The 19,470-nt window shown below is 33.2% G+C and overlaps 1 protein-coding gene across 2 annotated transcripts in view; it reads right to left on the bottom strand.

The window, feature by feature from the left end:
- LOC127698983 (alpha-soluble NSF attachment protein-like) overlaps positions 1-19,470 on the bottom strand; it is a 211,242-nt gene that overhangs the window by 27,596 nt on the left and 164,176 nt on the right. For both annotated transcript variants that reach the window (XM_052202774.1, XM_052202775.1), the window contains exon 7: positions 7,126-7,210. In XM_052202774.1, coding sequence (XP_052058734.1) covers positions 7,126-7,210 — 85 coding nt within the window. The remainder of the gene's footprint in view (positions 1-7,125; positions 7,211-19,470) is intronic.

The raw sequence follows: 19,470 nt of genomic DNA, 5'->3' as shown, positions 1-19,470 counted from the left end.
GCATGACAAACCAGAATATATATGGTTTAGGGGTGGGGATCTTGACCACTCACAAGATATAAGAACTTTCTTAAATGGCAGGGGGTGGTGGTGACCACTGGGGACTAACCCTGTATTTCATTTGATGTGTTTTATCATGAGAAACCAGAATATATTTGGTTTAGGGGTGGGGATCTCGACCATTTACAAGATATTAGAACTTTCTCAAATGGCAGGGGGTCGGGATGACCCCTGGGGACTAACCCTGTATATCATTCAAACCATCTTAGCATGACAAACCAGAATATATAGGGTTTAGGGGTAGGGATCTTGACCACTTACACAATATTAGAACTTTCTTAAATGGCAGGGGGTGGGGATGACCCCTGGGGACCAACTCTGTAATTCATTTAATGTGCTTTATCATTTAGAACATTTTCAATAAAAAAGATTGTGTCTATCACAAACGGTTTTCAATTTATAATCATTTGAAAATTTTAAAAAATAAAATCCCATAGGGTTCTATAGTAAAACCCTCCTTTCTTTTTGCCCCTCAAAGTACCCCTTTATAAACCCCATTGCACAAACAAAAACCCTGATTGCACCACTAGACATGTTAGTCTAAGATATTGTGAAACCCTAAGTTAATCTGACAAGCGATTTTGGAGAACGGGTGCGGACAAGTTCAAATTTAAAAGCGGCGGAAGAAGAAGAAGAACTGAGCAAAAAGAAGAAGAAGAAGAAGAAGAAGAAGAAGAAGAAGAAGAAGAAGAAGAAGAAGAAGAAGAACTGAGCAAAAACAATAAGTCTTCCCAAACTTCGTTTGGGAGACTTAATAAACAGCTGCGCCATGAGCGCATGATAAAAATCGAAAGGGAGCTTTTGTCAATAGATTTAGACAATTCACCAAAGTTTCATGAGAACTACTGAAAGCATTTTTGAGGTATTGTCCGAAAACTGGAAAATCCCCCCTTTTTTTAAAGAATAAAACACCATAACTTGGAAACGTAAAATCTAAAATTTATCAAATTCGAAAGGGAGCTTACATCAATAGATATAAGCAGATATAAGAAGATGTGGTATGAGTGCCAATGAGACAACTCTCCATCCAAGTCAATTCACCAAAGTTTCATGAGAACTGCTAAACGCATTTTGGAGTTCTTGTCCGAAAACTGTAAACTACCCCTTTTTTTAATGAATAAAACCCCATAACTCAGAAACGTAAAATCTAAAATTTATGAAAATGGAAAGGGAGCTCATGTCAATAGATATAAACAATTCGGCAAAATTTCTTGCAAATTGGTGAAAGCATTTTGGAGTTATCGTCTGAAAACTGGAAAATCCCCCTTTTTTAATGAATAAAACCTCATAACTCGGAAAAGTAAAATCTGAAATTTATAAAAATCGAAAGGGAGCTCACGTCAATAGATATAAGCAGATATAAGAAGATGTGGTATGAGTGCCAATGAGACAACTCTCCATCTAAGTCAAAACAATTCACCAAAGTTTTATGCAAATTGGTTAAAGCGTTTTAGATTTAATGCCGACATGTTGATGACGGACGGACAGACGGACAGACGGACAGCCAGAGGTATAACATAATACGTCCCGTAAACGGACATATAAAAAACTGCAAAATTTCCTTAAAATTACCAATTCAGGGGCAGCAACCCAACAACTGGTAGTCTGAAAATTTCAGGGCAGATAGATCTTGACCTGATAAACAATTTTATCTATGTCAGATTTGCTCTAAATGCTTTAGTTTCAGAGATATAACCCAAAATATACATTTTACAACTATGTTCTATTTTTAGCCATGGCGGCCATCTTGATTGGTGGAAGGGATCATTGGACAATGACGACAAACGCTAAGTGATGAGAAAAGCACACTTGGCCTTTTAGGCCAGGTGAGCTAAAAATTTGAAATCGAAAATTTACCTATTATGGTCCAATTTCCAAAATCTAATAACATTGTTATCATAAGCATATCAAAGAACCCCACGAATTCAATTTTTGAATTGTTGATTAAATCAAACAAAAGTTTAATTTAGGATCCTTTGGACCTCAATGGGGTATTATCTAATTAATAATGAAACTAAATACAGGTTTAGATTCAGCTTTTCAAAGAACCCTATATATATTCAATTTATGATGAAATCAAACACAGTATAATTTTGGACCCCAATTTGGACCAACTTGAAAACTGGGCCCAAAATCAGAAATCTAAATATATGTTTATTAATAGACAAACTAATGGGCTTTACTCATTGTTGAAGGCCGTACGGTGACCTATAGTTGTTAATTTCTGTGTCATTTGGTCTCTTGTGGAGAGTTGTTTCATTGGCAATCATACCATCATACCACATCTTGTTTTATATAAGCTTAGTTTTTAAAGGAGTTTGCTTCATAAAAAAAAAATATATATATACATTCAGAAAATAAGTTTATACAGAATAACAAACAAACCAACCACAAAATTCTTCAAAACAATTTACAAAAGAAAAGATGAAAAAAAAAATCCAAAATGTCATTTATCATTAATACAATATCTATTAATAAGAGGCTGTCAGAGTGGCAGCAAAGCGGATTTTCCTGCGGAAGTCAAACCCTGAACAGTTGAGCAAGTATGGACACTACATTTAAGCTTAAAACAGCTCTGAATTTGGATTGTGATTGAATATTTGACACAGCATAGGTTTGTGACACAAAATGATTGTGGTCAAAGAACTGAAATATTTGAAATTGGATTTTTGAATACCTATTATGGTCCAATATCCAAAATCTAAGTACATATTAGAATCAGCATACCAAAGAACCCCATAAATTAATTTTTTTGTTAAATCACACAAAGTTTAATTTTGGACCCTGATTTGGACCAACTTGAAAACTGATCCAAAATTCTAATATTTAAATACAGGTTTAGATTCAGCATTTGAAAGAACCCTTTATATATTTAATTTATGTTGAAATGAAACACAGATTAATTTTATCCATAATATTTTCTGTGCAAAGGGAAATAACTCAAACTAGATAAATAGTTCTCTAAAATAAGATATGATGCAATTTTTCAAATTATAATAAATAATATAATAACAACAACCAGTGATGACTCAGTTCTCGAAAATTAGATACGATTTAACACTCAAACATTGTTAGAATCAGCATAACAAAGAACCAATGAATTCATTTTTGATGAAATTAAACAAAAGTTTAATTTAGAACCCTTTGGACCTTAATGTGGTATTATCTTATTAATAATGAAAAGAAATACAGGTTTAGATTAAGCATTTCAAAGGACCCTATATATATTCAATTTGTGTTGAAATCAAACACAGTTCAATTTTGGACCCTGATTTGGACCAACTTGAAAACTGGGCCCAATATCAGAAATCTTAATATATGTTTATTAATAGACAATATAAGCTTAGTTTTTAAAGGAGTTCACTTCATAAAAAAAATATATATAGCATTCAGAAAATTAGTTTTTTACAGAATAACAAACAAACTTGTCACGAAATTCTTCAAACAATATACCAAAGAAAAGATTTTGATTTTGTTTTTTGGGGTTTTAATGCCACTTTTAAGCACCGATTTTGAAATCTTAATATATGTTTATTAATAGACAATATAAGCTTAGTTTTTAAAGGAGTTCACTTCATAAAAAAAATATATATAGCATTCAGAAAATTAGTTTTTACAGAATAACAAACAAACTTGTCACGAAATTCTTCAAACAATGTACCAAAGAAAAGATTTTGATTTTGTTTTTTGGGGTTTTAATGCCACTTTTAAGCACCGATTTTGGGGTTTTAATGCCACTTTTAAGCACCGATTTTGGGCTATTTCGTGGCGGCCAGTTTTAATTGGTGGAGGAAGCCGGAGAGTGCCCAGAGAAAACCACTGACCTTCGATAGGAAAACTGACAATCCTAGTCAATTAAGATTGGAGTTGAGTGCATCCGCATGAGCGAGGTTCGAACTCACAACCGCAGTGTTGACTGGCTAGTGATTACAGTAGTAACTACTTAGACCACTCGGCCACCGAGGCCCCCCCCCACCAAAGAAAAGAAGAAAAAAATCCAAAATTTATTGGTTTAGGGAAGGGGGATCTCGACCGTTTACAAGTTATCAAAAAGAAGGGGGTGGGGTGGTGGGGGGTTGGGGTTACCCCCATGGACTTCCACTATATTTCATTTGATTTGTTTTATTATCCTATACAAGAATATATATGGTTTAGGGGTGGGGATCTCGACCGTTAACAAGTTCTTTAACAGGAGGGGGTTGGGGTGACCCCAGGGGACTCGCCTTATATTTCATTTGATTTGTTTTATTGTACCATACAAGAATATATATGGTTTCGGGCTGGGGATGTTGACCGTTTACAAGTTTTCAAAAAGAAGGGGGTGGGGGTTACCCCAGGGGACTTCCCCTCAATTTCATTTGATTTGTTTTATTGTCCCATTCAAGAATATATTTGGTTTAGGGGTGGGGATCTAGACCGTTTACAAGTTATCAAAAAGAAGGGGGATGGGGGTTACCCCCATGGACTTCCCCTATATTTCATTTAATTTGTTTAATTGTCCCATACAAGAATATATATGCTTTATGGGTGGGGATCTCGACCGTTTACAAATTCTCAAACAGGAGGGGGTGGGGGTGACCCCAGGGGACTTGCCTTTTATTTCATTAGATTTGTTTTATTGTCCAATACAAGAATATATATATTTTCGGGGTGGGGATATTTAGCGTTTACAAGTTTTCAAAAAGAGGGGTGGGGTGACCCCCTGGACTTCCCCTATATTTCATTTGATTTGTGTTATTGTCCCATACAAGAATATATATGGTTTAGGGTTGGGGATCTCGACCGTTTACAAGTTCTCAAACAGGAGAGGGTGGGGGTGACCCAAGGGGACTCGCATTTTACTTCATTTGATCAGTTTTATTGTCCCATACAAGAATATATATGGTTTTAGGGTGGGGATCTTGACCCTGTACAAGTTTTCAAAAAGAAGGGGGTGGGGGTGAACCTTGTGACTCTCCCAATATTTCTTTTGATTTGTTTTATTGTCCCATTTAAGAATATATATTGTTTAGGGGTTGGGATCTCGACCATTTACAAGTTATCAAAAAGAACGGGGGTGGGGGTTACCCCCATGGACTTCCCCTATATTTCATTTGATTTGTTTAATTGTCCCATACAAGAATATATATGCTTTAGGGGTGGGGATCTCGACCGTTTACAAGTTTTCAAAAAGGGGGGCGGGGGTGACCCCCCTGGACTTCCCCTATATTTCATTTGATTTGTGTTATTGTCCCATACAAGAATATATATGGTTTAGGGTTGTCCCATACAAGAATATATATGGTTGAGGGTTGGGGATCTCGACCGTTTACAAGTTCTCAAACAGGAGGGGGTGGGGGTGACCCTAGAGGACTCGCCTTTTATTTCATTTGATTAGTTTTATTGTCCCATACAAGAATATATATGGTTTAGGGGTGGGGATCTTGACCGTTTACAAGTTTTCAAAAAGAAGGGGGATGGGGGTGAAGCCGGGGACTCCCCCAATATTTCTTTTGATTTGTTTTATTGTCCCATACAAGAATATATATGGTTTAGGGGTGGGGATCTCGACCGTTTACAAGATAAAAGCACATTCTCAAATTGAAGAGGGGTGGGGATAAGAATATATATGGTTTAGGGAGACTTAATTATCTACAAAATGTCTAATAATGAACAGTAAATTTCAAACTTCATTTATACAGTCCTACTAGTAAATTTCAAACTTTATATATACAGTTCTACAGATCTTATCAGGAAACAGAAAATTTTCAAATAAATCTGTCACTCCAATTTTTATTGTGAGATAAGACATTTTGCTTAGTCCTAATATGATAACAAGAGAGAAAAATATTTAAAAATACCAATTTTGGATATTAAAAATGGCGATAACTCAAAAAGGAGATATACTAAAATCTTGAAAATTGAACTAGACCTTCATTAAGTCCCAGGAAACAACATATTTAAATTTGAAGAAAATTTGTTAAAGCGTTTTCATGTTATTGTGGAGACACTGTTTGGTGTCCGCCCGACTGCCCGCTGTACATCCCAAAATCAATAACCGATATTTCCTTCGAAAATCCGGTTAAAAATCTATAAAACTTATCTGTAATTATTTTCAAAATGTCTAATAATGAACAGTAAATTTCAAACTTTATTTATACTGTCCTACAGATCTTATCATCAACACTTAGGAAACAGAAAATTTTCAAATAAATCTGTCACTCTAATTATAATTGTGTGATAAGATATTTACCAGATGTTTTGTTATCTATTAACAGGTGAAAATTATTTAAAAACACTTAGTGTAATCAAACTTTATATATATAATTAATAGTTCCTAATATTTTTTCTTTGATTTATCACAAACTAATATAGATCTGCAACTTATCTAACAATGTCATCAATTTTATCTACACAATGTAATGTAATGAAATATATATTTTAATAAAAATAGATTATTATCTAATGAAAATGATATTGCAAATCACAATTTCTGTTCAAAGGGAAATAAGTCAATCATATAATAGTATATATTTGGACTTCTAAAAAGTTGAAAACTCAAAAACGAGAGAAGCTAAAATCGTGAAAATTGAACTTGGCCTTCATTTAGTCACAGGAAACAACATATCAAAATTTGATGCTGCTGTACATCCCCAAATCAATAACCGATATTTCCTTCGAAAATCCGGTTAAAAATGAAAATAAATATTTTCAAATATACTGAAATGTCTTTTGGTAATAAACTAACTTCTGTCCAAATTTCATAAAATTCCACGAAGGCTGGACAAAGTTATTGATGTCTAAAAAAACTTTAACCACATACCGAACCTAAATAATGACGACGCCGGCGGAATATAGGAATGCTATGTCTCCCTTTCGCGACATAAATGTGAGATTCATTATGCATGTAGTGTTTTCAGCATTTTGTAAATGAGATGCTTTGGAATTCTCCTAATCTTAACCTATCCACACATTCAGGAAATGGCCTTAATCAAAGTAGGTACAACACAGTTGTCTCACTGACAAATATATTAAACATATATATAACGTTCAAACATAAAAAATAATCATACTTATATGAGTTACCTGTTCATACAGCTCGATGGCCTTCTCATAATTTTCTAACTGTGCAGAAAAGTGTGCAACTTTCAAATAACATTTATTTGCTGAGCTGAAATAAAGAAGAAAAAAAATAAGACTATTCTTTTTCCTTTTTATCTGTAATTGTTCAAAGAAGAGTTCTTTTTTAAGGTCTTTCCTGTCAATAAATTTTCATATTTTTATTTAAACTATTGTTCATCAAAGCTCAATGCTTTTCGATATTTTAATTTTCTGATGGGTTATACTTTTTATTACAGGGACTTTTAATGTAAATAAAGAAAAAAATGCATGGAATTGTATCTTCTTATACCTTCTCTCTTCATTTTATGTAATGTCATTGACATTGACAACTCTTATTGTTGTATAACGCCAAGGGAATGAAATTATAGGACTAATAACATGTGTAATAGCCCAAAACACAGAAAGGGTTAAAATCATCAGTTCAGAAAAATAACTCCTATAAGGAATCAACTGACAATTTCAGTTATGCAAACATATTTGTTGATCTAACTTTAATTTACTTATCAGAATTTGCTGTATAAATTTTTTATCTATTTATCATTAAGTCAGAAAGCTGACCCTGGTTTGACCCCATTTTAAAAAGCAACAAAGACGTCATTGTCACCTTTTTTGGTTCACTTGAGACAAGTCAGTTACTTTCAAACAATCACCTCAAATCAATTCAAATCATTTTGTATGTTATACATGACACTCTCATGTATTTTTTATAATATTGATTAGGTTGGGTACACTACCTTATACCGGTATGCTTAATTTAGCATACAAATGTTGCCTCCAATATAATTGTTTGTTTACATTGACTAATCATGTCAATGAGTTGCAATGCATGATGGACTACTATGTGTTTACAATTTAGGGAAAACATGTGTTTTTTACTGACATACAACAACACAATTTTTCACACATTGCCCGAAAAACATTTACCTTTCTTTTTCTTTTTATGCGATTACTTTTACAGACCATGATATAAAGTATTAGTTCTATGCTCAGATTAACAAATAATTGTTTTTGTCCTAAGAAAATAAAGTTTGAAATGCTTGAACCATAGCCACCAATATTATGGATAAATAAACAAAGATTTCAGACAAAGTCACATTCGTTCATGAAACACCAAACAACAAGAACAAGAATGCACACGCTGAAATGTCTCGCCTTCTTTACTTATCATTGATATTATGTTGATAGTCCTAAATATAAAGCTTTATTACAACTGTCACATAAACTTAACATTAACCAAGTTAACTGAACATTGACCAATGAACCATGAAAATGATGTCAAGGTCAGATGAACCATGCTAGGCAGGCATGTACAGCTAACAATTCTTCCATACAACAAATATAGTTGACCTATTGCTTATAGTTTAAGAAAAACAGACCAAAACACAAAAACTTAACACTGAGCAATGAACCTTGAAAATGAGGTCAAGGTCAAATAAAACCTGCGTGACTGACATATAGATCATAAAATATTTCCATACACCAAATATAGTTGAACTATTGCATATAGTATTAGAAAAAAAGACCAAAACTCAAAAACTTAACTTTGACCACTGGACCATGAAAATGAGGTCAAGGTCAGATGACACCTGCCAGCCAGACATGTACACCTTACAATCATTCCATACATCAAATATAGTAGACCTATTGCATACAGTATAAGAAAAACAGACCAAAACACAAAAACTTAACTATAACCACTGAACCATGAACCTGAGGTCAAGGTCAGAAGACACCTGCCAGTTTGACATGTACACCTTACAGTCCTTCCATACACCGAATATACTAGACCTATTGCTTATAGTATCTGAGATATGGACTTGACCACCAAAACTTAACCTTGTTCATTGATCCATGAAATGAGGTCGAGTTCAAGTGAAAACTGTCTGACGGGCATGAGGACCTTGCAAGGTACGCACATACCAAATATAGTTATCCTATCACTTATAATAAGAGAGAATTTAACATTACAAAAAATCTTAACTTTTTTTTCAAGTTGTCACTGAACCATGAAAATGAGGTCAAGGACATTGGACATGTGACTGACGGAAACTTCGTAACATGAGGCATCCATATACAAAGTATGAAGCATCCAGATATTCTACCTTCTAAAATATAAACCTTTTAAGAAGTTAGCTAACGCCGCCGCCGTCGTAGGATCACTATCCCTATGTCGAGCTTTCTGCGACAAAAGTCCCAGGCTCGACAAAAACTGAAAAAGATAGTTTTACTTGCATTCAGGTTCTCAAAATGGGAGGCTCCTGAACTGTACAATTATCTCGTAAATTAATGGAAGCAAGTATCTCACTTAAGTATCCATAAAATGCACTCACAAATCTTTTTCTTTGGCACATAATATATTTTATGATATTTTACCTACTTCTGCTGTTGCAATGGTCAATAAAACACAATTAACTTTATAAAAAAGAATATTAAATCCAAATGCTGCACACCCTCAGAGATCATAAGAAAATATTTTCTAGTGTTACCACCTGCAATGAACATTGAACTATCTTTGTTTTATACTAAATACGTATTGTCTCAGTAATTGTTTAATAGGTTAATGAGAATATAATTCCATTCTTTAATCCCCAATTTTTTTTCTTACTTCTGGAGTCCCAACATGTTTACAAAGGCTCAACTGTTTGTATGAGATGAATATTAAACAACAATAAAAGTGCAGTTCTTTTTTTTCTTTTTTTTCCCTTTTGCACATCCAGATTTTCCTTTTCTTTTGCTGCATATTCTCCTATACGAGTATATGCTGTCATTTCATATGTTTTAAACTTGAAATTAAAAGAGATGTGGTATTTATGTCAATGTTACAGCTACCAAATGACAAAAATAACCAAAAGACAACTAGAGGGCAGCATAAAGTCTACAACAATAAACAGGTGTCACAGTCTATTTATATAACAAGTTATTAAGAATGATGAATTAAGACTAATAATTTAATGTTAGTAATTAAATAGCAGGTCTAGTCAAAAAGTCAACGCAAATTAAGTGCAGATAGATTCCATGTCTATCTTTTATCTCGTGGTGCTTTGTTGCCTGTTATGCTTGACATCATGTAGGACTTCCGTCCCATATTCTCTTTGCATTATGAAAGAGCATTGTTTTTGGAAAGACATAAGCAAACAGATTACTTAAATTCCTTAAGCAAATATTATCATGTTACCCACTACTTTAACTGGTTTTAAAGAGCTCAAAGGAGTTTTTAGGAATATGACAGTTGTTTTTCATTCGTTTGATGTGTTTGAGCTTTTGATTTTGCCATTTGATAAAGGACTTTCCGTTTGAATTTTCCTTGGAGTTCGGTATTTTTGCTATTTTACTTTTTACTGTACAATGAACACTTCATTATTGTTTCACGTGAAATGAATGCACAGGTACAGTGCATAACAATAGACAAAACCTGTTCTTACTTACTTTGACAAGACAAAAACAAATTGAAAAGTGAAGCTGTTGAACAATACTTTTAAAATCTGAGCATTCAAATTGAAGATTAATATGCCATTTACATTACATGTATTACAGAAGATGAACAAAATAAAATGCTCTGCCAGGCGCAGCGTGATACGACCACAGAGGTTGGACCCTGAACAGTTGGGGCAAGTATGTACACTATATTCAAGCTTGATACAGCTCTGAATTTAGATTTTGATTAAATATTTGACACAGCATAGGTTTCTCACACAGAATGAATGTGGTCAAAGAACTGAAAAATTTGAAATTGGACTTTTACCTATTATGGTCCAATATCCAAAATCTAAATACATGGTTAGATTCAGCATATCCAAGTACATAGTGAATTTAATTGATTAATTTATTGATGGACAAAATTAGCAAAATTTTTAAAGGGGTTTGCTTCATAAAAAAAAAAATTATATATAGCATTCTGCAAATGAATTTATACAGAATAACCAAAAATAGAATCCATCATTAATACAATGTCTTTAAAAAATCTATAAAACTTACCTTTATTTTTCAAAATATCTAATACTGAACAGTAAATTACCAAACTATATTTATACATAATTTCTTCTCTTAAATTAAAATTTGATGCTTCATCTATTTTTAACTATGAATCTACTTACAATTTCTATCAATTGTGCAATACAGCTCTGAATTTGGATTGTGATTAAATGTTTGACATAGCATAGGTTTCTGACACAGAATGAACGTGTTTTAAGAACTTTAAAATTTGAAATTTGACATTTACCTATTATAGTTTAATATCCAAAATCTTTTTTCAAGTTTTAAAGAATTCAAACAAAGTTTAATTTTGGACCCTTAGGATCGTAATGTGGATCACTTTGATAACAGGACCAAAATCCAAAATCTAAATACATGGTTAGATTCAGCATATCAAAGAACACGATATATTTAATTTTTCAAGAAATCAAACACAGTTTAATGTTTGACCCCGATTTGGACCAGTTTGAAAACAGGGCCCAAAATCAAAAATCTAAATACGTTTAGATTCAGCATATCAAAGAACCCCAAGACTTCAATTTTTGTTAAAATCAAACTAAGTTTAATTTTGGACCCTTTGGACCTAAATGTGGACCAATTTGAAAACCGTGGCCCAAAATCTAAAATCTAAATACATGGTTAGATTCAGCATAACAAGGAACAAAGAATCCCATATATTCAATTTTTGTTGAAATCAAACAAGAGTTAAATTTTGGAACCTTTGGACCTTAACGTAGACCAATTTGAAAACAGTCCCAAAATTTTAATTTATGTATTAAAGAACTTCAAGAATTCAAGACTTAAACCCATTGAAATTAGTCAAGAAATAAGCAATTTATACAAAGTATAGAAAAGTATTGTTTCATGCCCCTTTACTTAAACGGTCCAAAATCAATCCCAACCTTCCTCTTTTGGTATGGAACCTTGTGGTACAATTTCATAGAGATCCATAGACTTATAATCAAGTTATTGTCCAGAAACCAGAAAATACTAGTTTTTTGGCCCCTTATTCTTAAACTGTTTGAGCCATAACCCCCAAAATCAATCCCAACCTTCCTTTTGAGGTATGGAACCTTGTGGTACAATTTCATAAAGATCCATTATACCACCGCAAAAATTTTGCAGTCACATAAATGAAACCAACACATTATAAATTTTATGCATCCGAAAAGCTTTTCTGGATTTACCTTCGTAAGGCATGCTCTAAGCCGAATATTTGAAAGCCAAAGATGTATAAGAACTGAAACAGTTGAAGAGCTATATGAACAATAAATGGGTAATGTGTCCATGGGACACAGATGATGCCCCCGCTTGCACATAATATTATAAAGGGACATAACACAGGAACTGTAAAAGTGACGCTACCCAAATTTGTACTTGATCTGAGTTTTGTGGTAATAAGCATTGTTTAAAAGTTTTATAACATTTAGTTGAGGCAAACTTAAGTTAGGGAACAGAAACAAAAATTTCAGCAATTTTTCCATTAGTAAATGGGCATAACTCTAGAACGGTATCAGTGACGCCACTAAAATTCAAACTTGATCTGTGTTTTTTTGGTAATAAGCATTGTGTATAAGTTTCATAACATTTGGTTGAGGCAAACTTAAGTTAGAGAACGGAAACTAAAAATTTTGCAATTTTTCAATTAATAAAGGGGCATGACTCTAGAACGGTTAAAGTGACGCCACCAAAATTCAACTTGATCTGTGTTTTGTGGTAATAAGCATTGTGTATAAGTTTCATAACATTTGGTAGAGGCAAACTTAAGTTAGAGAACGGAAACTAAAAATTTTGCAATTTTTCCATTTATAAAGGGCATAACTCTAGAACGGTTAAAAGTGACGCCACCAAAATTTAAACTTGATCTGTGTTTTGTGGTAATAAGCATTGTGTATAAGTTTCATAACATTTGATTGAGGCAAACTTAAGTTAGAGAACGGAAACTAAAAATTTTGCAATTTTTCCATTTGTAAAGGGGTATTACTCTAGAACGATAAAAGCGACGCCACCAAAATTTAAATTTGACCTGTGTTTTGTGGTAAATAAGCATTGTGTACAAGTATCATAACATTTGGTTGAGGCAAACTAAAGTTAGAGAACGGAAACGAAAACTTCAGCATTTTTTTCATTTGTAAAGGGGCATCACTCTAGAACAGTAAAAGTGACCCCACAAAATTCAAATTTGATCTGTGTTTTGTGGTAATAAGCATTGTGTATAATTTTCATAACATTTGGTTGAGGCAAACTAAAGTTAGAGAACAGAAATCAATTTTTGAACATACGGACGTACAGATGGACAAGGGTTAAACTTAATGCTCCCTCCGCTACGGCGGGGGCATAAAAATATTCAGACAGGAGCACATGCAGGATTTTCAAAAGAGGGGAGAGTAATTCCAGACAACGGAATATACAAAAAAAATTTGGACGATTTTATGATAAATAAATGGGGAATGTGTCCAAGGGACACAGATGATGCCCCCGCTTGCATATAACGTTATAAAGGGATATAACTCAAGAACTGTAAAAGTGACGCTACCCAAATTTGTACTTGATCTGAGTTTTGTGATAATAAGCATTGTGCCTAAGTTTCATAACATTTAGTTGAGGCAAACTAAAGTAACAGAACAGAAACAAATATTTCAGCAATTTTTCCATTTGTAAAGGGGCATTACTCTAGAACGATAAAAGTGACGCCACCAAAATTCAAAACTGATCTGTGTTTTGTGGTAATAAGCATTGTGTATAAGTTTCATAACATTTGATTGAGGCAAACTTAAGTTAGAGAACGGAAACTAAAAATTTTGCAACTTTTCAATTAATAAAGGGGCATGACTCTAGAACGGTTAAAGTGACGCCACCAAAATTCAACTTGATCTGTGTTTTGTGGTAATAAGCATTGTGTATAAGTTTCATAACATTTGGTTGAGGCAAACTTAAGTTAGAGAACGGAAACTAAAAATTTTGCAATTTTTCCATTTATAAAGGGCATAACTCTAGAACGGTTAAAAGTGACGCCACCAAAATTTAAACTTGATCTGTGTTTTGTGGTAATAAGCATTGTGTATAAGTTTCATAACATTTGGTTGAGGCAAACTCAAGTTAGAGAACGGAAACCAATTATGGGACGAGGGTAAAACTTAATGCCCCCACTGCTACGGCGGGGGCATAAAAAGTGTGGTGTCTGTGAACCAGCTAAAACTATCCTAGTTATGGGTCAAATAGGTACAGTAATGGAAAGGTACAGACAAATATACTTTTCATGAAATTATGTATAAACAATTATCCTTTTATCCACAAAAAGTACGTTATTTTTAGAAAATTGGTGGAAAAAGTGGCCAGTGTGTAGTGATTCTAACCATCATCATTTCCTTTTTCCTAATAAAAGAACAGAGTTCCAATGTCCCCAGCATTGCACATATTTTATCTTTCCAAGATACAAGGGCAATAACTAAATAAAACACTTTTTTTTCTTTAAAACTTTTCATAAATATCTTAGAGAAATGAAGGCTTCAGAGCAAATGCAATGCGATTTCCATTATAATTAATATTTCCAAGGAGCATAACTCGTTGAAAATATTTTATCAGTACTTATTTTCGAAAGTGTCCAAGACATTGCTCGTATAAATATATGATATAAGTTTCATAAAATTCTGGCAAGAATTGTACACATGAGAGCGCTAACAATGCAATTTTCCATGTAATTAATATTTCCAAGGGGTATAACTCTTTTAAAACTAATTGATCGGCACTGATTTTCAAACTCATCAAAGACATTGCTGATATAAACCTATGATATAAGTTTTATAAAATTCTAACAAGAATTATACACATGAGAGCACTAACAATGCAATTTTCCATATAATTAATGTTTCCAAGGGCATAACTCTTTCAAATAAATGGAGAATGTGTCCCCATGGACACAGATGATGCCCCCACTCGCATACAACATTATAAAAGGACATAACTCAAGAACAATAAAAGTGATGCTACCCAAATTTGTACTTGATCTTAGTTTTGTGGTAATAAGTATTGTGTATAGGTTTCATGTTTGGTTGGGGCAAACTAAAGTTACAGAAAGGAAACTAAAAATTTTGCAATTTTTCGATTTATAAAGGGGCATAACTCAATAATGGTTAAAGTGACACAACTTCATACCAATATACGACCACAAAAATTTTTTTGCGGTCGTATAAAAATTACTTGAACAATGACATCATTGATATTTTTAGAAAAAAAATGAAAAATTTAGCAATTTTTCCATTTGTAAAGGGGCATAACTCTAGAACAGTAAATGTGACGCCACCAAAATTCAAACTTGATCTGTGTATTGTGGTAATAAGCATTGTGTATAAGTTTCATTACATTTGGTTGAGTAAAACTTAAGTTAGAGAACAGAAATGAAAAATTTTGCAATTTTTCCATTTATAAAGGGGCATAACTCTAGAACGATTAAAGTGATGCCATCAAAATTCAAACTTGATCTGTGTTTTGTGGTAATTAGCATTGTGTATAAGTTTGATAACATTTGGTTGAGGCAAACTTAAGTTAGAGAACGGAAACCAATTTTGGGACGTACGGATAGACAGACAGACAAGGGTAAAACTTAATGCCCCTCCGCTTCGGCGGGGGCATGAAAATAATTGATCAGCACTGATTTTCGAACTCATCCAAGACATTACTAATATAAACCTGTGATATAAGTTTCATAAAAATCTGGCATTAGTTGTACACATGAGAGTGGTAACGAGGCAATTTTTAATATAATTAATGTTTCCAAGGGGCATAACTCTTTAAAAATAAACTGCTTGCTGAGCGCAGCTGGATATGCCTGCAGAGGTCCAACCCTGAACAGTTGGGGCAAAAATGGACACACTATTCAAGCTCGATACAGGTCTGAATTTGGATTGTAATTAAATATTTGACACATTATAGGTTTCTGAATAAATGCAGTCAAAGAACTTGAAATTGGTTATATGAATAGAATTTTTATTCAATTAAAGATTTCTTGCTATTGTGCAATACACTGTGCTGTTGCGCAATACTTAGTAAACCTGTTGTCAGACTATAAACAAATAAAGTTCAATAACTTCTCAATGTTATATCAGAAATTTATAAAATAAATGTGGATAGTGTCCACATGTGGACACAGATGATGCCCCCGCTTGCATATCATATAGTTATAAAGGGACATAACTGAAGAACGGTAAAAGTGATGCTACCCAAATTTGAACTTGATCTGAGTTTTGTGGTAATAAGCATTGTGTGTAAGTCTCATAACATTTGGTTGAGGCTAACTTAAGTAGAGAATAGAAACTAAAAATTCAGCAATTTTTCCATTTGTAAACACGCATAACTCTAAAACGGTTGAATATAAGTTTTAAAACATTTGGTTGAGATAAACTAAAGTTAGAGAACGGAAACGAAAAATTCAGCAATTTATATGTTTATAAAGGGACATAACTCAAGAATGGAAAAAGTGTCGCCACCAAATTTCGTACTTCATCTGTATTATGTAGTAACAAGCATTGTGTATAAGTTTCATAACATTTGGTTGAGGCAAACTAAAGCTAGAAAACGGAAACAAAAAATTTGTACTTGATCTTAGTTTTGTGGTTATGAATATTGTGTAAAGGTTTCATAATGTTTGGTTGGGGCAAACTTAAGTTACAGAATGGAAACTAAAAATTTTGCAATCTTTCGATTTATCAAGGGGCATAACTCAATAATGGTTAAAGTGACACTAACCAAATTCAACTTGATCTGTGTTTTATCAGTGGAAGTCAAAATTAAATATTGCATTGTATAAAGCATTGACTGTAGTTGATTCAACTATAATCATGGACAAAGGAAGATAACTCCAATTTTAAAAATTACTTGATATTGAGAAGATAATAAAAATTTTGCAATTTTTCCATTTATAAAGAGGCATAACTCTAGAACGGTTAAAGTGACGCCAACAAAATTCAAACTTGATCTGTGTTTTGTGGTAATAAGCATTGTGTATAAGTAACATAACATTTGGTTGAGGCAAACTTAAGTTAGAGAACGAAAACAAAAAATTTTGCAATTTTTCCATTTATAAAGGGGCATAACTCTAGAACGGTTAAAGTGATGCCACCAAAATTCAAACTTGAACTGTGTTTTGTGGTAATAAGCATTGTGTATAAGTTTCATAAAATTTGGTTGAGGCAAACTAAATTTAAAGAACGGAAACCAATTTTGGGACGTACGTACGGACGGACGTACAGACGGACAAGGGTAAAATTTAATTCCACGCCGCTACGGCTAGGGGATAAAATTCTTAATTTTTTTTCAGGTAGTCACTGAACCATGAAAATGAGGTCAAGGACAATGGACATATGACAGATGGAAACTTCATAGCATAAGGCATCTATATACATAGTATGAAGCATCCAGGTCTTCTACATTGTGAACTATTAAGCTTTTTAGTTAACAGTGCTGCCGCCACCGCAGCCGGATCACTATATCTATGTCGAGCTTTCTGCGACAGAAGTTGAAGGCTCGACAAAAATCTAAATACACATTTAGATTAAGCATATCAAAGAACCCCAAGAATTTAATTTTTGATAAAATCAAAATAAGTTTAATTTTGGACACTCTGAACCTAACGTGGACCAATTTGAAAACTAGCCCCAAAATTAAAATTTTAAATACACGGTTAGATTCGGCATATCAAAGAACCCCAATAATTTAATTTTTGATGAAATCAAACAAAGTTTAATTTTGGACCCTTTGGACCTCAATGTGGACCAATTTAAAAATGGGGCCCAAAATCCCAAATCTAAATACACGTTTAGATTCAGCATGTTTAAGAACCCCATGAATTCAAGACTTTGAATTAAACCCCATTGAAATTAGTCAATTAGCTTTTTCCTAAATATTTAGGGCCATAACCCCCAAAATCAATTCCAACCTTCCATTTTTGGTATGGAACCTTATGGTTCAATTTTTTAGAGATCCATAGACTTAAAATCAAGTTATTGTCCTTAAACCAGAAAATCCTAGTTTATTTTCCCGTATTTGGCCTTCAAGTCCTAGATATAAAATGATAATAAAGACAATACCCATCAATTACCGCATGGTAAGAGTTTATTCTGGTCGACATGTTTCGCCATCAAGCGTGGTGTCTTCAGGACAATATTACATATGAAATCCAACAGTGAAGTACAAATTTTGTGGTTCATGCAGTTCGCCGGAAGTAATGTTACAATAATGGTTGTTATGGCGACTTTATAGATTTAAATAGAAAGTGAAATAAGAATGTAGTTAAGTTAAAAGTGAAAGTTAGTCAATAAAGTTATTAACGATGTGGTTAGCTGCTATTCACACACGTCTGTGTAGTTATTCTCATGAAGGTTTCTAGTGGTATTGTTGTAGAAATGATGAAAGTAGATCATAATAAAATGCTCCGCTGGGCGCAGCTTGATACGACCGCAGAGGTCGAACCCTGAACAGTTGGGGCAAGTATGGACACAACATTCAAGCTTGATACAGCTCTGAATTTGGATTGTGATTAAATATTTGACACAGCATAGGTTTCTGACACAGAATGAATGTGGTCTAAGAACTTAAAAATTTTGAATTGGACATTCACCTATTATGGTCCAATATCCAAAATCTAAATACATGGTTAGATTCAGCATATCAAAGAACCCCAAGAATTCAATTTTTGATGAAATCAAACAAAGTTTAATTTTGGACCCTTTTGACCTCAATGTGGATAAAGTTGATAATGGGGCCCAAAAATAAAAAAACTAAATACATGGTTAGATTCAGCATATCTAAGAACCACATATATTCAATTTTTGTTGAAATCAAACAAAGTTTAATTTTGGACCAACTTGAAAACTGGGCCCATAATCAAAAATCTAAATACATGTTTAGATTCAGCATATCAAAGAACCCTAAGAATTCAATTTTTGTTAAAATCAAACTAAGTTTAATTTTGGACCCTTTGGACCTTAATGTAGACCAATTTGAAAACGGAACCAAAAATTAAGAATCTAAAAAATCGGTAAGATTCAGCATATCAAAGAACCCCCAAGAATTCAATTTTTGATGAAATCAAACAAAGTTTAATTTTGGACCCTTTTGACCTCAATGTGGACAAAGTTGATAACGGGGCCCAAAAATCAAAAATCTAAATACATGGTTAGATTCAGCATATCAAAGAACCCCATATATTCAATTTTTGTTGAAATCAAACAAAGTTTAATTTTGGACCCCAATTTGGACCAACTTGAAAACTGGGCCCATAATCAAAAATCTAAATACATGTTTAGATTCAGCATATCAAAGAACCCTAAGAATTCAATT

This window comes from Mytilus californianus, unplaced genomic scaffold, assembly GCF_021869535.1.
Source record: "Mytilus californianus isolate M0D057914Y unplaced genomic scaffold, xbMytCali1.0.p SCAF_4, whole genome shotgun sequence".
NCBI lineage: Eukaryota > Metazoa > Mollusca > Bivalvia > Mytilida > Mytilidae > Mytilus > Mytilus californianus.
The sequence above is the reverse complement of the archived record's forward strand: the minus strand, read 5'-3'. Positions and strand labels throughout refer to the sequence as shown.